Consider the following 18,570-nt stretch of genomic DNA (forward strand, 5'->3'; position numbering starts at 1 on the left):
CAGGATGGTCTCGATCTCCTGACCTCGTGATCCACCCGCCTCGGCCTCCCAAAGTGCTGGGATTACAGGCATGAGCCACCGCGGCTGGCCCAGATTTAACTTTATGCTAACTTAAAGAAAGAAATATTATAAAACAAAAAACTCTCTATTCTACAACCATCTATTGATTTTGAATTATTTTCTACTTAAGTGTAGAAGAACTAGCTGGGGCTGTCTGGGTCTGCTGTAGTATATTTCTGAATTTTTGCTCCTCAGACAGGTTAGGACCTCGAACCCTTCTAGAGTCCATTTTAGTTACATTTTAAAAATAAAATTAATTCCGTACACTTTTCAACATAGTTGCATAGTTTTTCAATATAGGCACTTCAAGTGTTTTCTTTCCTCTGTATTTGTGGTTATTTCTCCTTTTTCCATTTGTAATTGTGTGCATTTCTACTTTCTCCTGTGCCTATTGATTTAGCTTGCCATGAGTTTTATTGGTTTATATTTTTAGACATTGGACCCTTAGACTTTGCAGTCTGGGGACCTGTCTTCAGGGTCTTGGGGGTCCCTGTGCTGACCCAGCCCTCCCAGGTGACAGCAGTGGGCCAGCGCAGCAGAAGCCACCGTTGTTGCAGGTGCTTCTCCAGTCAGTGCTGGGCCCAAGACATGGTTTAGCCCTTCCCCTGGCCCTAGGAGCCTGTGGGAGAAACTAGTTGAGGCAGCATGGGTGGGTTAGATGTAGCTGGTCAGTGCACTTGTGGGGACCCCAGCGAGTTGGAGAAAAGACTGACAGAAGCTTTAAGCAGAGCCCTCTGGGGGTGCACACCTCAGGAAGTAACTCTTACATAATTTAACTTTTTCTCATTCCTTCATTTTTTATGTGGCACAAACCCTTCCCAACCTCCCTAGACCTGGGAAATACGTGACTGACTGATTTCACTTAGCATGAAATAAGATGTCCTCAAGATTCAGCCATGTTATACCTTCCTTTTACTTTTTTTTTTTTTTTTTTTTGAGAGGAAGTCTCACACTGTTGCCCAGGCTAGAGTGCAGTACATAGCTAATGTGTGTGTGTGTGTGTGTGTGTGTGTGTGTGTGTGTATGTGTGTAGTTGGGGTCTCACTGTGCTGCCTAGGCTCCTGGGCTTTTGAACTCCTGGGCTCAAGCAGTCCTCCCACCTTGTCCTCCCAAACTACTGGGATTACAGGTGCGAGCCACTACGCCCAACCCAATTTTTTTCTTCCTTTTTTTTATGTATAAAAAACTTTTAGATCTATCTCATGATACTCTTTTTCCAAAAGTCTGATGACATTTAAGAATTTACAAATGAGACAAAAAGACTAATGAAACAGTAGAAAACCAAATGGATATGTGGATGGTTCTTGTCATTTGATTGGTTTCACTTCACTTTTCTCAACTGTTGGGAAACTAGCAGTTTACTGGTGGCCCCTAAAAAATGCCAAAATACATGCGTCTTTGCTCTGGGTCACCAGCACCAGCCCTCTATTGTTCCCAAACAGTTCATTCTATTTCTTTAGAGAAGGACTTTTCTTACGTTTGTTTGTTGGGAAGTAAACTAGTTCCAGGTGTTCTTCCCTTGAGTGTGTGAGCAGCGGGTGGAGGGTAGTGGTAGTCAGCTATTCTATTCACAGACTTTGAATTAATCCTTTTCAAACCCAGGTCTCACTCTTGCCCTTAGCCCTGTGCCTCTCTAGATGGTTCAGGTAGATGAACTTCCTCCTTGCCTAAATCCATTCCTGATTCATTAGTCAGTCATCAGTTTTCCAGAAGCATTAAAAATATTTTTTCCTTTGATAGCCCCTGGTCTGTTATTTTTATTAAGTTGGCTTATAAACATTCCTTTTGCTTTATATTAGTTTGGTCATTTGGTCTTGGGAATGAATGGAGATTTTAAAATGTGGTTAGTTTTCCAGCAGAAGACTCCTTAAACATAGGAAATTCTCTCTAATAGGGCACATTACTAATCTTCCGGTTTTTCACCCTCTTTTATTCTCTCTCTATTAATTTTGCAGGTAGAACTTCATTACACTTACTTGTTTGTACAATTTGTCTCCCTCTGAGGGCTGTTTTTCCCTCCATCCTCCACATACCAGGGCCAGGGATCATTTTATCCTCCCATTACTTCTAGTGCCTAGTACTGTGCTTGGAATACATCAGTCATTTAATAAATGACTCTGGAGAGTAGCAATCATAATGGCTACTATCTATCAATTACCATTAATGTAGGAGGCGCTTGATAAGTACTTTACATTTTTTTACTTCTAATTCTCATGTCAATGCTATCATAAAGATGCTTTTCTTAATTATGGATGAATACATTGAAACTCAGAGAGATTAAATAACATGCCCAAGATCATACAACTAGTTTACTGGCAGAGCCAGAATAGAATTTGGAAGAAGACAGGAAAAAAATACTAGACACAATCATGTTCATATTTTATAATTAGAAATTTGATTTGTCTCACATTTTAAGTTATATGAAGTTTGCCAGAAATCGTATTGGAAAATTCCAGAAAAAAAAATATACTAGCAACACTAGGGAAGTTTCTTTTTTATTTCAGCAAGCCTTATATTAAGATTCAGCTTCACCATATATAACAGAAAATCCAAATTAAATGGCTTAAGTAAGATAGAGATATATGTTTATTATGTAGAAGAAGTACAGAGTTGGCACTTCAAAGCTGATGTGGCTCTTTAGCTTTTTAGCTTTCTGTTCTGCCATCCCTAGGTCATGACCCTCATTCTTTTGATCTAGAATAGAGGCTGGAGCTTCAGCCATTATAGTCAAGTTTCAAGCAACAGGATGGAGGAAAAAAAGATGCATTACCTCCCTTTTTAAAAAATTTCCTCCCCTTTAAGGAGCCTTCTCAAAATTCCCATATGACTTGACTCTCTTACTTATTTAGGCATGTGACCCCCACCTAGCTGCGAGGGAGACTAAGGAATGCAGTCTTCTAGTTATTCTGAGCTCTAGCCAAATATGAATACTCGTTTTATGTTTTCTGCATCTACTCCTATGGTTCTCCTATTCTTACACTTTGGAATGCCATTTTTCTCAGTATCTAAATCCTACCTTTCCTTTAAAGTTTAGCTCAAATGCTGCTTCCTCCCAAAGTCTTCTCAGTGAATCTCTCCTTGTAAACTCCTATCTTTGTATACATACAGGTTGCCCAAGGAAGGTGTGACATATACTCTTAATGAATGTTTATTGAATGAATGCTTAAATTACTCTATTTGGAAAGAGGAAGCAATTTTATTATGCTTATTTTCTTACTTTCTTGAAATCCTTCATAGAGAAAGGATTAGAAAGCTATTTTAAACTAGTTTTTGATAAAATTATGAATTAATTTTAAATTATATAGACTATAAAATCATTGAGTTAAAGTTTGTATCTTAGCATATTCTATTAATAATTAAGAAATGTATTTTTAATGCATTATTTTTTGGATTTTTAAGGAAAACATTTAAATAAGTTTGGCATATGTTATTTGCAGTGTAAATGCAGTTTTTTTGCAGCCTAGATGTTTTATTTTTTAATTTATTACTTTTATTTATTACTTTTAATTACTTTAGAATAGTTTTAGATTTTAAAGTTGCAAATGAAAAATAAACTGTTAATGCTGCTTCCAAGGCCCAGTAACCTCCTCTATTAGACACAACAGAAAGTTTATTTGGAAGGTTAAAAAGTTGTATTTGTTTCTTATAGAAAGTTAGAAAACCAGAAAAACACAAAAGAAAGAAAATTTAAATCACCTGTAATCTCACAACTGAAAGATAACTGGAGTTAATATTTTAGCATATATATAATTTTTTAATTTTATATGTGATATGTATGCTATTTCCAATAGCTACTTCTAGTTTTTTACTATTGCAAATAAAAACATAGTTTTGTTGAGTCTTTTTTGCTTATCTGTTTTCTTAGGATATATTTAATTGTATGGTCAAAAGAGAGACTCATTTTTAATATTGTTCTATATTTCCAAATTACCTATCATAAATGTGTCTACTATAAGTAAAATAGTCCCTATACATTTTCTAGTACTAGATAATTAAAAGTACTAATTTTAAAACAAATCTCTCCAAATTTTATAAATAATCTCATTTATTTTTGTGGCTTTACATACCATCTATGTGCTCAAGGCTTTCAGATTTATACCTCTAATCTAGACCTTGTCCCTGAATTCCAGACATATTCTGCTGCCTGATTGACATCTCCACTTCGATATTTAATAGGTGTCTCAAAGTTGTCATGTCCAAAATGGAGCTCTTGATGTTTCCCAAAATAGTAAATCCTACAGTTTTCCTCATCCCAATTAATGGAAAATCATCGTTTTTCTCATACGCTGCTTCCAGTCTGTCATCAAATCTGCCTCAAGTATATTCAGAATTTGACGACTTCTCACCAGCACCACTGTCATTACCCCGATTCAAGCCTCCATCATCTCTCATTGTTACTGTCACCTCATGATCATTCTCCTTGCTTCAGCCCTGGCCCCTGCAGGCAGCATTCAGTATAGCAGTAGAGTTGTTCCTATAAAAATGTAGTCAGATCGTGTCACTGCCCTGCTCTGAACCCCCCAGAGATACCTTGGTTCATAAATACCTACAAGTCATTATACCATCTCATTTTCTATTACCTCTCTTCTTCTACTCTCATCTCCTTCCACTCTTCCCCTTTCTTATTTCTACCTCACTGGCTTTCTTGTTGTTTTCCCCTAACTTGCTAGGCCTCCGCCCGCTGTTGCCTTTTTCTCTTAAACAGATACACTTTCTATCAGTTTTACTTAAAAGTCTCTTTCTCAGGAGGCCTTCCCCCACATGTCATTCCTAGCTGCTTTTGTGTTTGATTTATTTTACTGCTTATTCTTATTTTTGGTCTGTCTGTCCCTCCAGTATGTAAGTTTCATGGAGGAAGGGAATTTCATCTGTTTTGTTCACTAATAGAACCTTCAGTGCCTACAGCATAAAAACTAGTGAACATGCTGATTCATGTATTCATCAATCATTCACATTTCTGCCTTTTTGAATTACCTGCTCATTATTTTTTATAGTTGTCTTTTGTCCTAATTAATGTATAATAACTGTATATTAAGGATATTAATGTTATATTTGTTTTATTTTTGTAATGACAAATGTTATTTGACAAGGCATCAAATTTGTCATTTGCTAATATTTTTTCATATTTTGTTTGCCATTTAAACTGTATTGGAAAGCTATGAAATTTTGGAGAGAGATACACACGCACACATTTTTTTAAATGGCTTCTGTTGAGAGTGCTCTCACAGCTCTGCACATCTTGTAATCAAAGACATTGTCCCTGTAGACTGTCTTTTCAAGGATGTTTGCATAGTAGATATCCTTGAAATATGATAACTGTGTCTCCCTTAGGAGTATGGGCAGGCATGCTCACTGCCTGCTATAAGAAATTTGGGTTCCCTAAACTCAGGTTTGTTTTTCTGTAATGCATTTGACTGCATATGCAGTTGCCACCTGGCCTCTTTGGGTTGCTCTGTGCGAATTGGGGCTCAGGAAACTGATGCAAATGCTGACAGTCTTGCTACTCTTATTGCTATGAGTAGTAAGTCCCCTGTCTCTGACCTAGGAATCTTGTACCTTCTATTATAGCATCCATGAAATTGCAGTAGGCTAACTAGTAAGCTTGCAAGGAAGATAATATCTCAGACTTTTACATTTCTCCATATCTTCTTTTAATTTTATGCTCTTTAGGACTTTTGCTATCCTGAAATGAAATACAGTTTTACCTGAATTGTCTTTGAAAATTTTTAAAGTTTTTATTTAATTCATTTGATGCTGCTTTAGTTGGGCTGAGGCAGGTAGTCAACCTATTTTTTTTCCTAATAGTTAAACAGTTATTTTATTGCCATTTATTTAGTTGTCCATGTTTCCTCCATTGATTTAAAAATCTAACCTTCATCATGTACTAAGTATAATTTTTCTGTATTTTTCTTTTCCAATAACCTCTATATTCTATTGATTTTTCATATGTAGGAACATTTCCAAGTTTTTTTGTCAGTAAATTTAAAAAGTTATAAAAATCATATGTCCTGTGTAAATCTTAAGAAGGTTGTTCATAAGTATTAGTCACTAACTTTGTGAAATTCCTAAATTTTAGATGGTAGTTGCATGCAATCAAAAATAATTATTTTATCACCTTTGTTAATACATGAGTTATGTTTTTATAATAATTCTGTAGCACTGAATATTCTAATGACTTATAAAATCTATATCTTTTTTGCTAGACTACACTTGCTGCTTTGAAGGATGAAGTTGTTTCTGTTGAAAATGAACTCTTAGAATTGCAAGAAGTAGAAAAAAAACAGAAAACCCTTGTTGAAATGTATAAAACTCAGGTGACTACTGCATTTATTTTAGTGCTTACTAAAATTGGTAGACAATTTAAAACACTATTTGTTTGCAATCTAAATAAACAGAACTGAAGACAGATGGGGCTATCATTGTGGGTTATAATATGGTATGTCTCAAATATTTCTGAAGGTCCCACACATCTTTGTAAATAGATGATTCTGCCGATTACTGATTCCAATACTGCATATGGATATAGTGGATATTCCTAAAAGTAGATTTAAAATTAATTACATAGGTATAATGTGACCTGTAATGTATTCTTGTTAATCTTGGTTCTATTTGTTTGTCATCGTGTATATTTAATGGTATTGATTTAGATTAATGACTCCCTTCTAGGGTCATTAAAGTTCATTATGCCTCGTTTCTCAGGAAATAAAGTATAATTCAGATTTATTCACATGAAACGCCAAGAAAAGAACATGTGACAATATATATGAAATAGACCATGTATTCAATGGTAATTTTAGAAAAACCTTTATTTTTTGGAAATGTAGTATTCAAGAAAAAACTTCATGAGAAAGATGGGACTTATGCAGGTCCTTGCATGATGGGTAACACACTGGTCAGAGAAAGTGTGAATTAAAGAATAATGAACTGGCTGGGCATAGGAGCTCACACCTGTAATCCACTGGGAGGCTGAGGTGGGCGGATCACTTGAAGTCAGGAGTTTGAGACTAGCCTGACCACTATGGTGAAACCCTGTCTCTACTAAAAATATAAAAATTAGGCAGGTGTGGTGACACGCACCTGTAGTCTCAGCTTCTCAGGAGGCTGAGGCAGGATATTTGCTTGAATCCAGGAGGTGGAGGTTGCAGTGAGCCGAGACTGCACCAGTGTGCTCCCAGCCTGGGCGACAGAGCAAGACTCCATCTCCAAAAAAAAAAAAGAAAGAAAGAATGAACTAAGGATGAAAGCTTAAGGGGGGCAAAGTGTGGGCAGTAGATGGGAAAATTAGAGTTGAGACCTCTAGTTAGAGTATTTCAGTCATCCAGGTCTGAGGTAGGAATGGAGATTGTGGTGGACTGTTCTTCCAGCTGGTTATTTGTGTTTAATCCCTCAGCAGGAATATTGTTGTTGAGTGACCATATTCTGGGTGCAGGGCCTAGAATCTTTTTATTTATTTATTTATTTATTTATTTATTTATTTATTTATTTATTTATTTATTTATTTATTTATTTATTTATTTATTTATTTTTAAAGCAGATTTTGATTTGGTGGGAAAAATAATTTAAATGGAAGCTAGTTTGGACCAGAGCCTGGTTCTTTGAAGTGACATTGATCTGCAAATGAAACTTTTGTAGTCTTCAAAGCTCAACTGGAGAGTTTAGAAGTATTGATGAGAGAAGACAGGTAAATCAGACAGAGATTGTGGGTTAGAGTAGACCACTCAGTGATTCCATATTTAAAGAAGGAATAACATTAGATGAACCAATCGAGGATATTGATAGGAAAATAATGACTTGTTTAAAATCAAATTTAAAATTTTAGATTTTTATCTCGTTATGATTCTAAAAATAATACGTTTCTCTAATAACAGACTTTATTTTCAGGTACAAAGTTGTATCTCTAATAATAGACTTTATTTTCAGGTACAAAAGTTGCAAGAAGCAGCTGAAATAGTAAAAAGCAGATGTGAAAATTTGCTACATAAAAATAACCAAATAACAGAAACCAAAAATAAAAATATAGAGAAGGTATGTTTGGAATTTCAAATAAAATATAAAATATATAAAAATTTTATTTGTATATTTTTTACTTTGTGAATAGTATGCAAATTCATTCATTTTGGTCATTTTCTCTAGTTCATACTTAGGAAAGGGCTAGTCTTAACCTCTGTAAGAGTTTGTTTTCCAAGGAAATAATGTTTCTTCCAGGCTGGAAATGTTATTTGTTTATGTGAATTATTTTCACTTTTTTGTTAATATTTGGAAAATAGCATAACATAAATGTTTAATTTTTCTGATGCAAGAACAGACTTTAAATAGCTCAAAAAATGGTTATCAATCATAAGTATATAAACCTAAGTACCTCTCATTTTTAATCTCACCCTTTTTTTCTGGTTATAAATCTTTTACGTCTAAAAAAGCAAAGCCAATATCTGCTAAATGCATTTTTGAAGAAAAATAATATCTTTTAAAAAACCATTATTTCTTTTATTTGTTCTATTGCAACAGAATGAAGGGAAGGCCAGTGTTGGCAAGTTATGATGTTTTTGTGAATATTTTAAAGTTTTTAAATGAAACCGCATCTCTGGGTTTTTGTGTTGTTTTGGTAAAGAAGCAGTGAAAGTTGTAGGATGCTGACTCCTGGCAGCAGAGGTCATGCGATGTTAGTGGTCAGTTCCATCTGAATCTAATAAGGTTACTCTCTCTGGGTTGCTCCCTTATCTTAGGATTGAGGAGTCAGAGCGAGGCAATAATGTGAAGAAGGGGTCAGCCAGGGCAAGCGTCCTCCAGTTATACAGAGATAAAGATAGCCCACTGAATGCACAACTTACTGCTCTCATGGAATTACTTTTCACCTATTTTTAGCAGGCCAGTGAAGAAACCATTTTATGTCTTTTGGTCTCTTTTTCTCATGAAACATACCAATGCAAATGTCTCCTTTTCTGCTAGGCAGCACTGTAAATAAAAGCGTATTTTATAATTCTGTTCAAATGACAGAAAGGGCTGGAGCCTTTTTCAGATACTGTGAGGTCACTATGTTTTCTTTCTAGTATTTTACAAGACAACTATTTTTTTAATGAAATTTTTCTTTTTCTTACTTCACTGTTTTAAGTCTCCTGGTTTTCTCATGGTCTCTAAGATGTTTTAGGGACACTGAGGGATCCTTTGTTCTGGTTTTATCTTTCATGATCAAGAGTGCCAGATACTACACAGAAACTATTAGGTGTTCCCATCTCAGGGAGAGTCTGACTGTTTTTTGTAATTAGCAGTGCAAACATTTCTTAAGGTTGCCGCTTTTCACATCTCCACAAAAGTGCTGCAGTGAAGAACTGCAGTAGCCAAAACAGATTAATGTAGATGAAATTAGATTTGTTGATAGTAACATTAATGGTCAAATTAAAGGCAAGCGAGAACTGATGATACTAGCTATTTTTAAATAATATACAGTAAACCCTACCAGTTTTGGCTGAGATGAGTGAAACAAGCTGCTCTAATTTAGGTAAGTATCTGAGTTATAAGATTGAATGACTAAAAGTGACATTTCCTTTAGAACCTATAGCTGGACAGTAGACAACTACAGCTTTATTAGTAATGATTATTAGTGATAATCTGTGCTTGAATATAATGTCAGGATTTTAAAAATTTGCTTTTAAAAATTAGTTAAACATCCACCCTGTCAGCTAATTTACCCTATTTATGTGCTTAACAAACTTTTTGAAAACTAAAGTCTACCCTACTTTTTAGTTATACATTCTTATTTAACAGAGTTTAAATTAATATTTATTCAATTGTGTTCTTATTTAAAGCCATTATACCTAAAATACTTGTGTTACAAGCATATCTAGTATTTAAGATAATAAAAATATTAATGCTGAATGTGTGATCTTGCACTTATTTCCCTACTGCCACAATAATAAAAATATTAATGCTGAATGTGTGATCTTGCACTTATTTCCCTACTGCCACAACTCAGATGAAAGGCCAGATGGAGTCTCATCTGAAGGAGTTAGAGCGTGTCTGCAATTCCTTGATGGCAGCTGAACGGAGGCTTCACGAGTGTCAGGAGAGTCTGCAGTGCTGCAAGGGGAAGTGTGCAGACCAGGAACACACCGTTAGGGAGCTTCAGAGCCAGGTGTCCAGCCATCCTTCTGAGTTTTGCTAAATGCGTTAAAAGAATACTTTGGAATGATTTCACCAGTTGAGGGCACTCATGTCAGAGCTTGATTTTTAAATTCCCATCTACTTAGTTTGTAAAACATAATTTTCATGCAGATACTATAATACTGTTTTGCAAGTTTTCTTTTAGTATTTTATGGTGAAAAATTGGTAATTAAAATTCCTATTTTGGTTTATTCATGCAAATCTGTAGACATTTGAAGACATGGTAATAGAATCAGAGAAGGAGCAAAGTTATACTTACATATATGTTCCTTGATGTCAGGATAAGGTAAATTATTGAAATTTACAAAAATTAGAATTTGTTTTAATTAGAATTGTACATCAAGTTTTTGGGATTTTTTTCAGCCTGTTTTTTTTTTTTTTCTGTTTTACTTTTTATACCATCAGAATAGGGATCGTGTGTGTCCTGTTAGTAGTAGCCACATAGCCGTCTCCCAGCTCAATTCCTAGCACATAGTAAGCACTCAATATTTTTTAATTAATGAAATTTTTTTAAAGGAGCAGTCCAAGGATGGTGACAAGTCTTTTTTCTTTTACTTTCAAGACAGTTTTAGGAAGCATTCACTGTCTATCTTCCAAATATAATCTGGATTTTAATTTTGCGAAAGACCAAATACTGCATTTTCTCACTTAATCAGTGGGAGCTAAATGATGAGAACACGTGGACACATGGAGAAGAACAACACACACTGGGGCCTTTCAGAGGGTGGAGAGTGGGAGGAAGGAGAGGATCAGGAAAAATAACTAATAGGTACTAGGCTTAATACTTGGTTGATGAAATAATCTGTACAACAAACCCCCATGATGCAAGTTGACCTGTGTAACAAACCTGCATTTGTACCCCTGAACTTAAAAGTTAGATAAAAATATGCAGACAAAATTTTAGAGTTTAAAGAGATTTTTCTAGTAAAATATCAGATGACATAGATTAGCCTAAATTACTAATTGAAATTATGAGAAAAAAAATTTTTCCTTAAATCAAAGCTTCTTACATTATTTAGATCAGATTTTGAAGCAGTGGGAAGAATATTCTGTCTTGGCATGGGCGAGTGTGTCTTTGATTGATTTGTTTACTTCATTTTGCTTCTCAAAAAAACGTGTTTTTTACTGACAGTTTCAACTTCACAGATATTCAATTATTAATCAGTATTTTTAGGTGAAACAGAAAACCATAAGAGAAACTCTAGGTATCCAAAAATAGGAGATTAATACTGCTTAAAATTTTCGTATTTCAACTTAACAAAATAAATATCTTTCTTCAGTAAGGTGTTGTTCAAAATGTTTTAATTGCCATCATCCTGAATTTTTTTCAGTTGATTATTTTCCAACACAGGCAACACATCTTCTTTAAATTTAACCAGGAATTTAAAAATTCCATTTTAACAATATAACGTTTTCTTGGTGTCTTTCTGTGTAAGAGTAGTAACATTTATACCTTCTCATTGCTTGTGGTCTAACAATAAATTGTGTGGATTTCTTTGGAAGTTGATTGTGAAGAAAATGACTAAGAAAACTTTTTTTTTCTTTTAGGTTGATGGAAATCACAGTCTTCTGACAAAGCTTTCTCTGGAAGAGGAAAACTATCTTATTCAGTTGAAGTGTGAAAACCTTCAACAGTAAGTATTAAATTACTTAACATTGCTGCTGCATATTTCTCTGCACACTAAACTTTTGAAATATATGTTTTCTGTAAAAAGAAAATTAGAACAGATGGACACAGAAAATAAAGAGCTTGAGAAGAAGCTGGCAAACCAAGAAGAATGTCTTAAGCACAGCAATCTTAAGTTTAAAGAGAAATCTGCAGAATATACAGCATTGGCCAGACAGCTGGAAGCCACTTTAGAAGAAGGAAGACAAAAGGTATGCATGGCCTTTATTTAGAAACTTTTTAATTCATTTATCAAAGAGTCATCTTTTTAAACATCTTGCCAAACCAGTAGTTATTGTTTTTGTCTTGATGACAGGGTGAAGGGAGCAATTACATTTTTGTTCTTTAACTGTCTTCTCTTTCAAGCAAAACAGATACATTGCTGGGCTAGAGTTACTTCACTAGATAAGTGGTAATGTGGCTGGGGAAAGGGCAGAGATGGAAAACACTTTGAAGACGTAATTTCCTCCCGTACCTTTTTTTTTATATATACAACCAAATTGAATGTGCAAATAATTGAACATTTTTGTTTTGATCAGGATTCAGTGAGCTGTAATGTTCAAGTCCCTTTTGACAAATATTGTTGCATAAATAAATACATACAATATTAAATTTCAGTTACATCCATTAGGTTAGCATTCAATGAATACTTCAGTATCAGGCAATCTGCTAGTGCTTGAGATGCAAAGATGAATGAGACCTGGCCTTAGCTCTCAGCACTCTCATAATCTGGTAGGGTTCAGCCTAAGTGCATTTTGGAAATGCCAGGTATGCTCTCAGATTCCTTCCTGAAAGGAAGAGTTCAGAGTCCCAGAGGTATGTCTGCCCTCTCCTTTCTCTCCTGCTACAGTGGAATATAGGGCTATCTGTAGCTTCTGCCCATGTGAGAGTGCCATCACTGCCCTGTTACCATTGCCTACACTGAGGGGATGGTACCAAGGGCATTGGTGTTTGTCCTAAGGGCCTTTTCTCCCATAGCTTCAGATCACACTGGCATCTCTCATGCATAATTGTTCTTGGAATATGTACAGAAGAAATCTTTATAATAGCTTAGAACTGAGTTCATAGGAATTAGGTAGGAGGACAGTCCTTTCCACTAGCTCCTTGTTCCTGGATCAATCCCTGCCTCTACTCTCATTCTTGTGGCTCCAACCCAGCATTCTTACAAATAGGCTTCCACATATCTGATTCCTTAGAAGAACATAACTAAGCTAGACTTCCTGCCAAAATAAGTAATCAGGTAAATATGAAAATTCAAATTCAGACCAGTTTGGAAGTGAACGAATGAAGAACCAGTCTCTGTTTGTGTGTGTGTGTGTTTGTAGGAAGTGTGTATACCAATTCCTACTCCCAGTTCTGTTAATCCAAGTGTATAATGAGCATTTAACAAGGAATTGCTATGTTCCATCACTGCTCTTAACACCCTGGTGAATATAAATGCTATAAAAATGGTAATTGGTCTCAGTCTGTTTTTTAAATATACTGTTGGAGAAAACACCTACCTAAGTCACAGAGCAGTGAAAATGTATACATCTCTTCCATCTCAAGCCAATTTTGCAGATATTTAATGCTGCAGAGATAAGTATAGTACATACTTATACTATATATGCTTCTTCAAGATAGAACATCTTTAAACTTGGATATAACATACAAGTAATATCTGTTTAGAAAAAAGGTACAATATAACTGTGTCAAGGCTTTAAATCATATTTTAAAGAAAGCACTTTATTTTACTCTTTTGATAAAAATTACAGGTTGCTGAAGAAATAGAGAAAATGTCATCTAGAGAGAGAGCTTTACAAATTAAAATATTAGATCTGGAAACTGAGCTTAGAAAGAAAAACGAAGAACAAAATCAACTTGTTTGCAAAATGAACAGTGTAAGTATTGGCATGGCTTAACATATTATAAAAAATAGCATTTAACATTTTTACCATGTAGAAAGTACAAAGCGAGTGAATCAAGGCTATTGTTTTACTGATAATATTAAAAATAACAAGCAATATAAAACATAAAAAATAAAAATGTTATGATATGCCAAATAATTTATTATTCTGCCTCCTTGGATGGCATGTATTGCATTGCCCTCAAATCTGATAAAATCTCATCAGGCCCTTTCCCTACATGTTACTTTTGCAATGACCACTGCTTAATGAAAATTACAGATACAATCTACTTGATTTCATCCTGATATGAATTTTTCATTTTTTAAAGATAAACACATGCATTTTGTATCTGTCTTGAATAATAAATATTTTATTTTAGAAAGCTATAATTTTGTATTAAACATTCAGTATTGTTAGGTATGCATGTGAGATGGATACTTTAGTCCATTCAGCTGAGAAATGAAAATGCCAAATTGACTGTGTTTAATTAGTCTTCTGTTTTTTTCCTGAATACGCATGAAATAGTCAATTGGCATAGAATATTCTGAAAGCTAGTATTACTCATGATTAAATTACTTAATAACTATCTACTAGATAATGACATAGAGAATAATGATACTGTATTTTTTCCAGGATCCAGAGAGTCCATTCAATCTATTTTTTTTATTCCCAAGTGTCTAAAAAGTTGAAAACCTAAAAGATTCAAGGGTTAAATGACTTTTGGCATGCACAATTTGATTTTATTGCCATCAAAAGTTTCATGACAACTTAATCAGAACAAAATGTCGATCACCTTTAATTTAGCACAGGCCTTCCATTTATTTCAAAACTTTTTTTTTAACTCACCATTAGAGTTTCTGACATTGTAAAATATGTGTGCTGTTTTTTGTGTAATTGAAGCCTCTGAAAAAATAAATGAGGTGGGTTTTGCTGTAATATCCCTAGTACTTGGCTAAAGTTAATAAAATAAATAGATTCCATTCACAATTGCTACAAAGAGAATAAAATATTTAGGAATACAACTTACAAGGGATGTGAAGGACCTCTTCAAGGAGAACTATAAACCACTGCTGAAGGAAATAAGAGAGGACACAAACAAATGGAAAAACATTCCATGCTCATGAATAAGACAAATCAATATCATGAAAATGGCCATATTCCCCAAAGTAATTTATAGATTCAATGCTATCCCCATCAAGCTACCATCGATTTTCTTTACAGAATTAGAAAAAACTACTTCAAATTTCATTTGGAACCAAAAAAGAGCCCACATAACCAAGACAATCCTAAACAAAAAGAACAAAGCTGGAGGCATCACATTACCTGACTTCAAACTATACAACAAGGCTACAGTAACCAAAATAGCATGGTACTGGTGCCAAAACAGATACATAGACCAATGGAACAGAACAGAGGCCTCAGAAATAACACCACACATCTACAACCATCTGATCTTCGACAAACCTGACAAAAGCAATGAGGAAAGGAGTCCCTATTTAATAAATGGTGTTGGGAAAACTGGCTAGCCATATGCAGAAAACTGAAACTGGATCCCTTCCTTACACCTTATACAAAAATTAACTCAAGATGGATTAAAGACTTAAATGTAAGACCTAAAATCATAAAAACCCTAGAAGAAAACCTAGGCAATACCATTCAGGACATAGGCATGGACAGAGACTTCATGACTAAAACACCAAAAGTAATGGCAATAAAAGCCAAAATTGACAAATGGGATCCAGTTAAACTAAAGAGCTTCTGCACAGCAAAAGAAACTATCATCAGAGTGAACAGGCAACTGACAGAATGGGAGAAAATTTTTGCAATCTATCCATCTGACAAAGGGCCAATATCCAGAATCTACAAAGAACTTAAACAAATTTACAAAAAAAAAAACCCCATCAAAAAGTGGGCAAAGAATGTGGACATGTCTCAAGACATTTAGGCAGCCAAAAAACATGAAAAAAAGCTCATCATCACTGGTCAATAAATGCAAATCAAAACCACAGTGAGATACCATCTCATGCCAGTTAGAATGATGATCATTATAAAGTCAGGAAGCAACAGATGCTGGAGAGGATGTGGAGAAATAGGAATGCTTTACACTGTTGGTGGGAGTGTAAATTAGTTCAACCACTGTAGAAGACAGTGTGGCGATTCCTCAAGGATCTAGAACCAGAAATACCATTTGACCTGGTCATCCCATTACTGGGTATATACCCAAGGAGTTATAAATCATTCTACTGTAAAGACACATGCACACATATGTTTATTGCAGCACTATTCACAATAGCAAAGACTTGGAGCCAACCCAAATGCTCATCAGTGATAGACTGAATAAAGAAAATGTGGCACATATACACCATGGAATACTATGCAGCCATAAAAAAGGATGAGTTCATGTCCTTTGCAGGGACATGGATGAAGCTAGAAACCATCATTCTCAGCAAACTAACACAAGAACAGAAAACCAAACACCACATGTTCTCACTCATAAGTGGGAGTTGAACAATGAGAACACATGGATACAGGGCAGGGAACATCACACACCAGGGCCTGTCAGGGCATGGGGGGCTAGGGGAAGGATAACAGTAGTAGAAATACCTAATGTAGATGATGGATTGATGAGTGCAGCATACCACCATGGCATGTGTATACCTATGTAACCAACCTGCACGTTCTGTACATGTATCCCAGAACTTAAAGTATAATAATAATAAAAAAAATAAAGATCTGATGTTTTGTTAAACCTGATAATTTTTGTACTAGTAAAATTCTAGAATTCTAAGCATAGATTTAAACATTGCTGAAAAATTAGTTCGTGTGTTTTATGCCTTCCAGGGGACAGTTAAGTGGGCAGTATTTAATATGCCTGCTTTAGCCCCATTTGAATTGTAAGCACTCTGAGAGCATGTCTCATAGTTGCCTTTATCCCTGGTGTCTCCCACAGTGCCCTGCTCACCTGCAGGCCTTTTTGTATATTCTGTCCAAGTACCCTAATGGGGTGGCACAGAATGGATGTACAGATCCGAGGATGACCTCAGCAGCTTAATCCAAGGCACCCCTCCTGAAGCCTGAAATGTCTTTGAAGTCCTATGTATTATCCTAAAATCCATTGACATTTTATATCCTACCCTACAAAATAAGTGTGTATTACTATTTTTCTTTCCAAATTGTTGAGTAAAACTCATTGTATTTATCCTGTGACTTTGTACTGCTAAGCCTGTCACATTACTTTTTACCTGCCCCATTTCCTGAGATGGGCATTGCTCAGTTTCAGAAGGTATCAGGTGTCATTGAACACCTGATATGAAGGATGTAAAAGTTCTGTCTTTTCTGTCTAGGTGTCTATATTTTAATTGGAAGCTAGATGATATTTGCAACCTGTGGTTATCTAAAGCATTGTCAGTGAACTCACCTACTTAAGAATTCATATGCACCTTAGTTAAAAAAAAAAAAATGTATTGCAGTTTTAAATTTTTTCCTCAAAGAACAACTTTAATGTAAGAATTATTTTTATTTTTTAAGGGATTCTAGAAATAAAATGTTCACATTATCAAAACTAGAGTTCTGTCAACTTTTAAGACATTTAATTATTTTGGAATAAAATGTGAATTTTTAGACAGAAAACGGCAAAAACTGGTATGAAAATATAATCATGTTACATGTGAAATTATGACAGTTGTTACAGAACCTATTAAGTTAATTATGTTAAATATGTAATAATTTGGTGCTAAATGAATGTGTATTATAAATTATATCAGTGAAAATCAACCATGTGTGTGCTTTAATTATTAATTTTAAAGAAGAGTGAGCTTTAAGAATGAACACATCAGGTATGAGTATTCTTTTAAAAAATCAAAAAGAATTATCTAGTTATTGTATATATGTTTTTAATATTATGACTCTGGTCCTTTGGAATGAATGCTATTATTGCTTATCTGTATTTTTTTTCCTTTTTTTCTTTAGAAAGCACAACATCAGGAAGTGTGTTTGAAAGAAGTACAAAATAGTCTTGAGAAGTCAGAAAATCAAAATGAGAGTATTAAGAATTATTTACAGTTTCTTAAAACTTCTTATGTAACAATGTTTGAATAAATTGTCAGATTTATTTTCTCTAAGTAGTAGATTTTTATTATGAGTCTAAAATGTGATTGGGTAAAAAAATAAATATACTACCAGTTATATTTTATGATTTATGGGTGATAGTATTAGAGTTTTTATGTAAAGATTTTTGAAACATAATTTATCTAACTGAAACTTTAAAATAGGATAGTTGTTACTTTTCCTTTTTGCTGGATAATTCTTATTTATCTCTGGTTTAATTTCTTTTAAAAGTAAATTGTTTTTTAGAATTTTTCTCTCACACATACACATAGAAGTCCGATTAATTCTTTGTGATGTTTGTAGCCACCATTCAAGTGAATTTGTAGTGAGTCTTTGCCAATTTGATTTTAAATAATGTATATAATTGATTATATTGTGATATGTAAATATAATAAAGTAAAATATTCTTAATTTTTAATAATGGTATAATTACATACTTTCTAAAGCTACTAAATTTTAAGTCACAGCTATTAAATACCAGCTGCTAATGACAGGTGAAAACGTGGTCATGCATTGTTTCTTTATAAAGAACAGGCATTCAGGCTGTCTTCAATTTGTAGTCTCTTTTATTCATTTTATACTAATGATTATCTGATATTGTTATTATTTTAGGCATTCTAAAGCCCCTTAGTTAAATAAAAGATTAAAGGGGAACAACTTATCCCACCTTTCCATGGCCAACTCACATGGAGA

At 34.3% G+C, this 18,570-nt stretch overlaps 1 protein-coding gene across 4 annotated transcripts in view; it reads left to right on the forward strand.

Annotated features, from left to right (window-relative positions):
* The window catches only part of ODF2L (outer dense fiber of sperm tails 2-like), a 48,031-nt gene extending 29,699 nt beyond the window's left edge, over positions 1 to 18,332 (forward strand). The window contains exons 11-18 of one of the 4 annotated variants that reach the window (XM_011956092.1): positions 6,264 to 6,374; positions 7,981 to 8,085; positions 10,031 to 10,189; positions 11,243 to 11,281; positions 11,767 to 11,852; positions 11,934 to 12,096; positions 13,639 to 13,764; positions 14,404 to 16,507. In XM_011956092.1, the coding sequence (XP_011811482.1) occupies positions 6,264 to 6,374; positions 7,981 to 8,085; positions 10,031 to 10,189; positions 11,243 to 11,281; positions 11,767 to 11,852; positions 11,934 to 12,096; positions 13,639 to 13,764; positions 14,404 to 14,451 (837 nt within the window). In that variant the 3' untranslated portion in view covers positions 14,452 to 16,507. Of the gene's footprint in view, positions 1 to 6,263; positions 6,375 to 7,980; positions 8,086 to 10,030; positions 10,190 to 11,242; positions 11,282 to 11,766; positions 11,853 to 11,933; positions 12,097 to 13,638; positions 13,765 to 14,403; positions 16,508 to 17,739 lie in introns of those variants that run through there. The other 3 variants (XM_011956090.1, XM_011956091.1, XM_011956093.1) reach the window with 3 other exon arrangements.
* The last annotated feature ends 238 nt before the right edge of the window (positions 18,333 to 18,570 follow it).

Source organism: Colobus angolensis, unplaced genomic scaffold (assembly GCF_000951035.1).
Source record: "Colobus angolensis palliatus isolate OR3802 unplaced genomic scaffold, Cang.pa_1.0 Scaffold41, whole genome shotgun sequence".
Lineage (NCBI taxonomy): Eukaryota > Metazoa > Chordata > Mammalia > Primates > Cercopithecidae > Colobus > Colobus angolensis.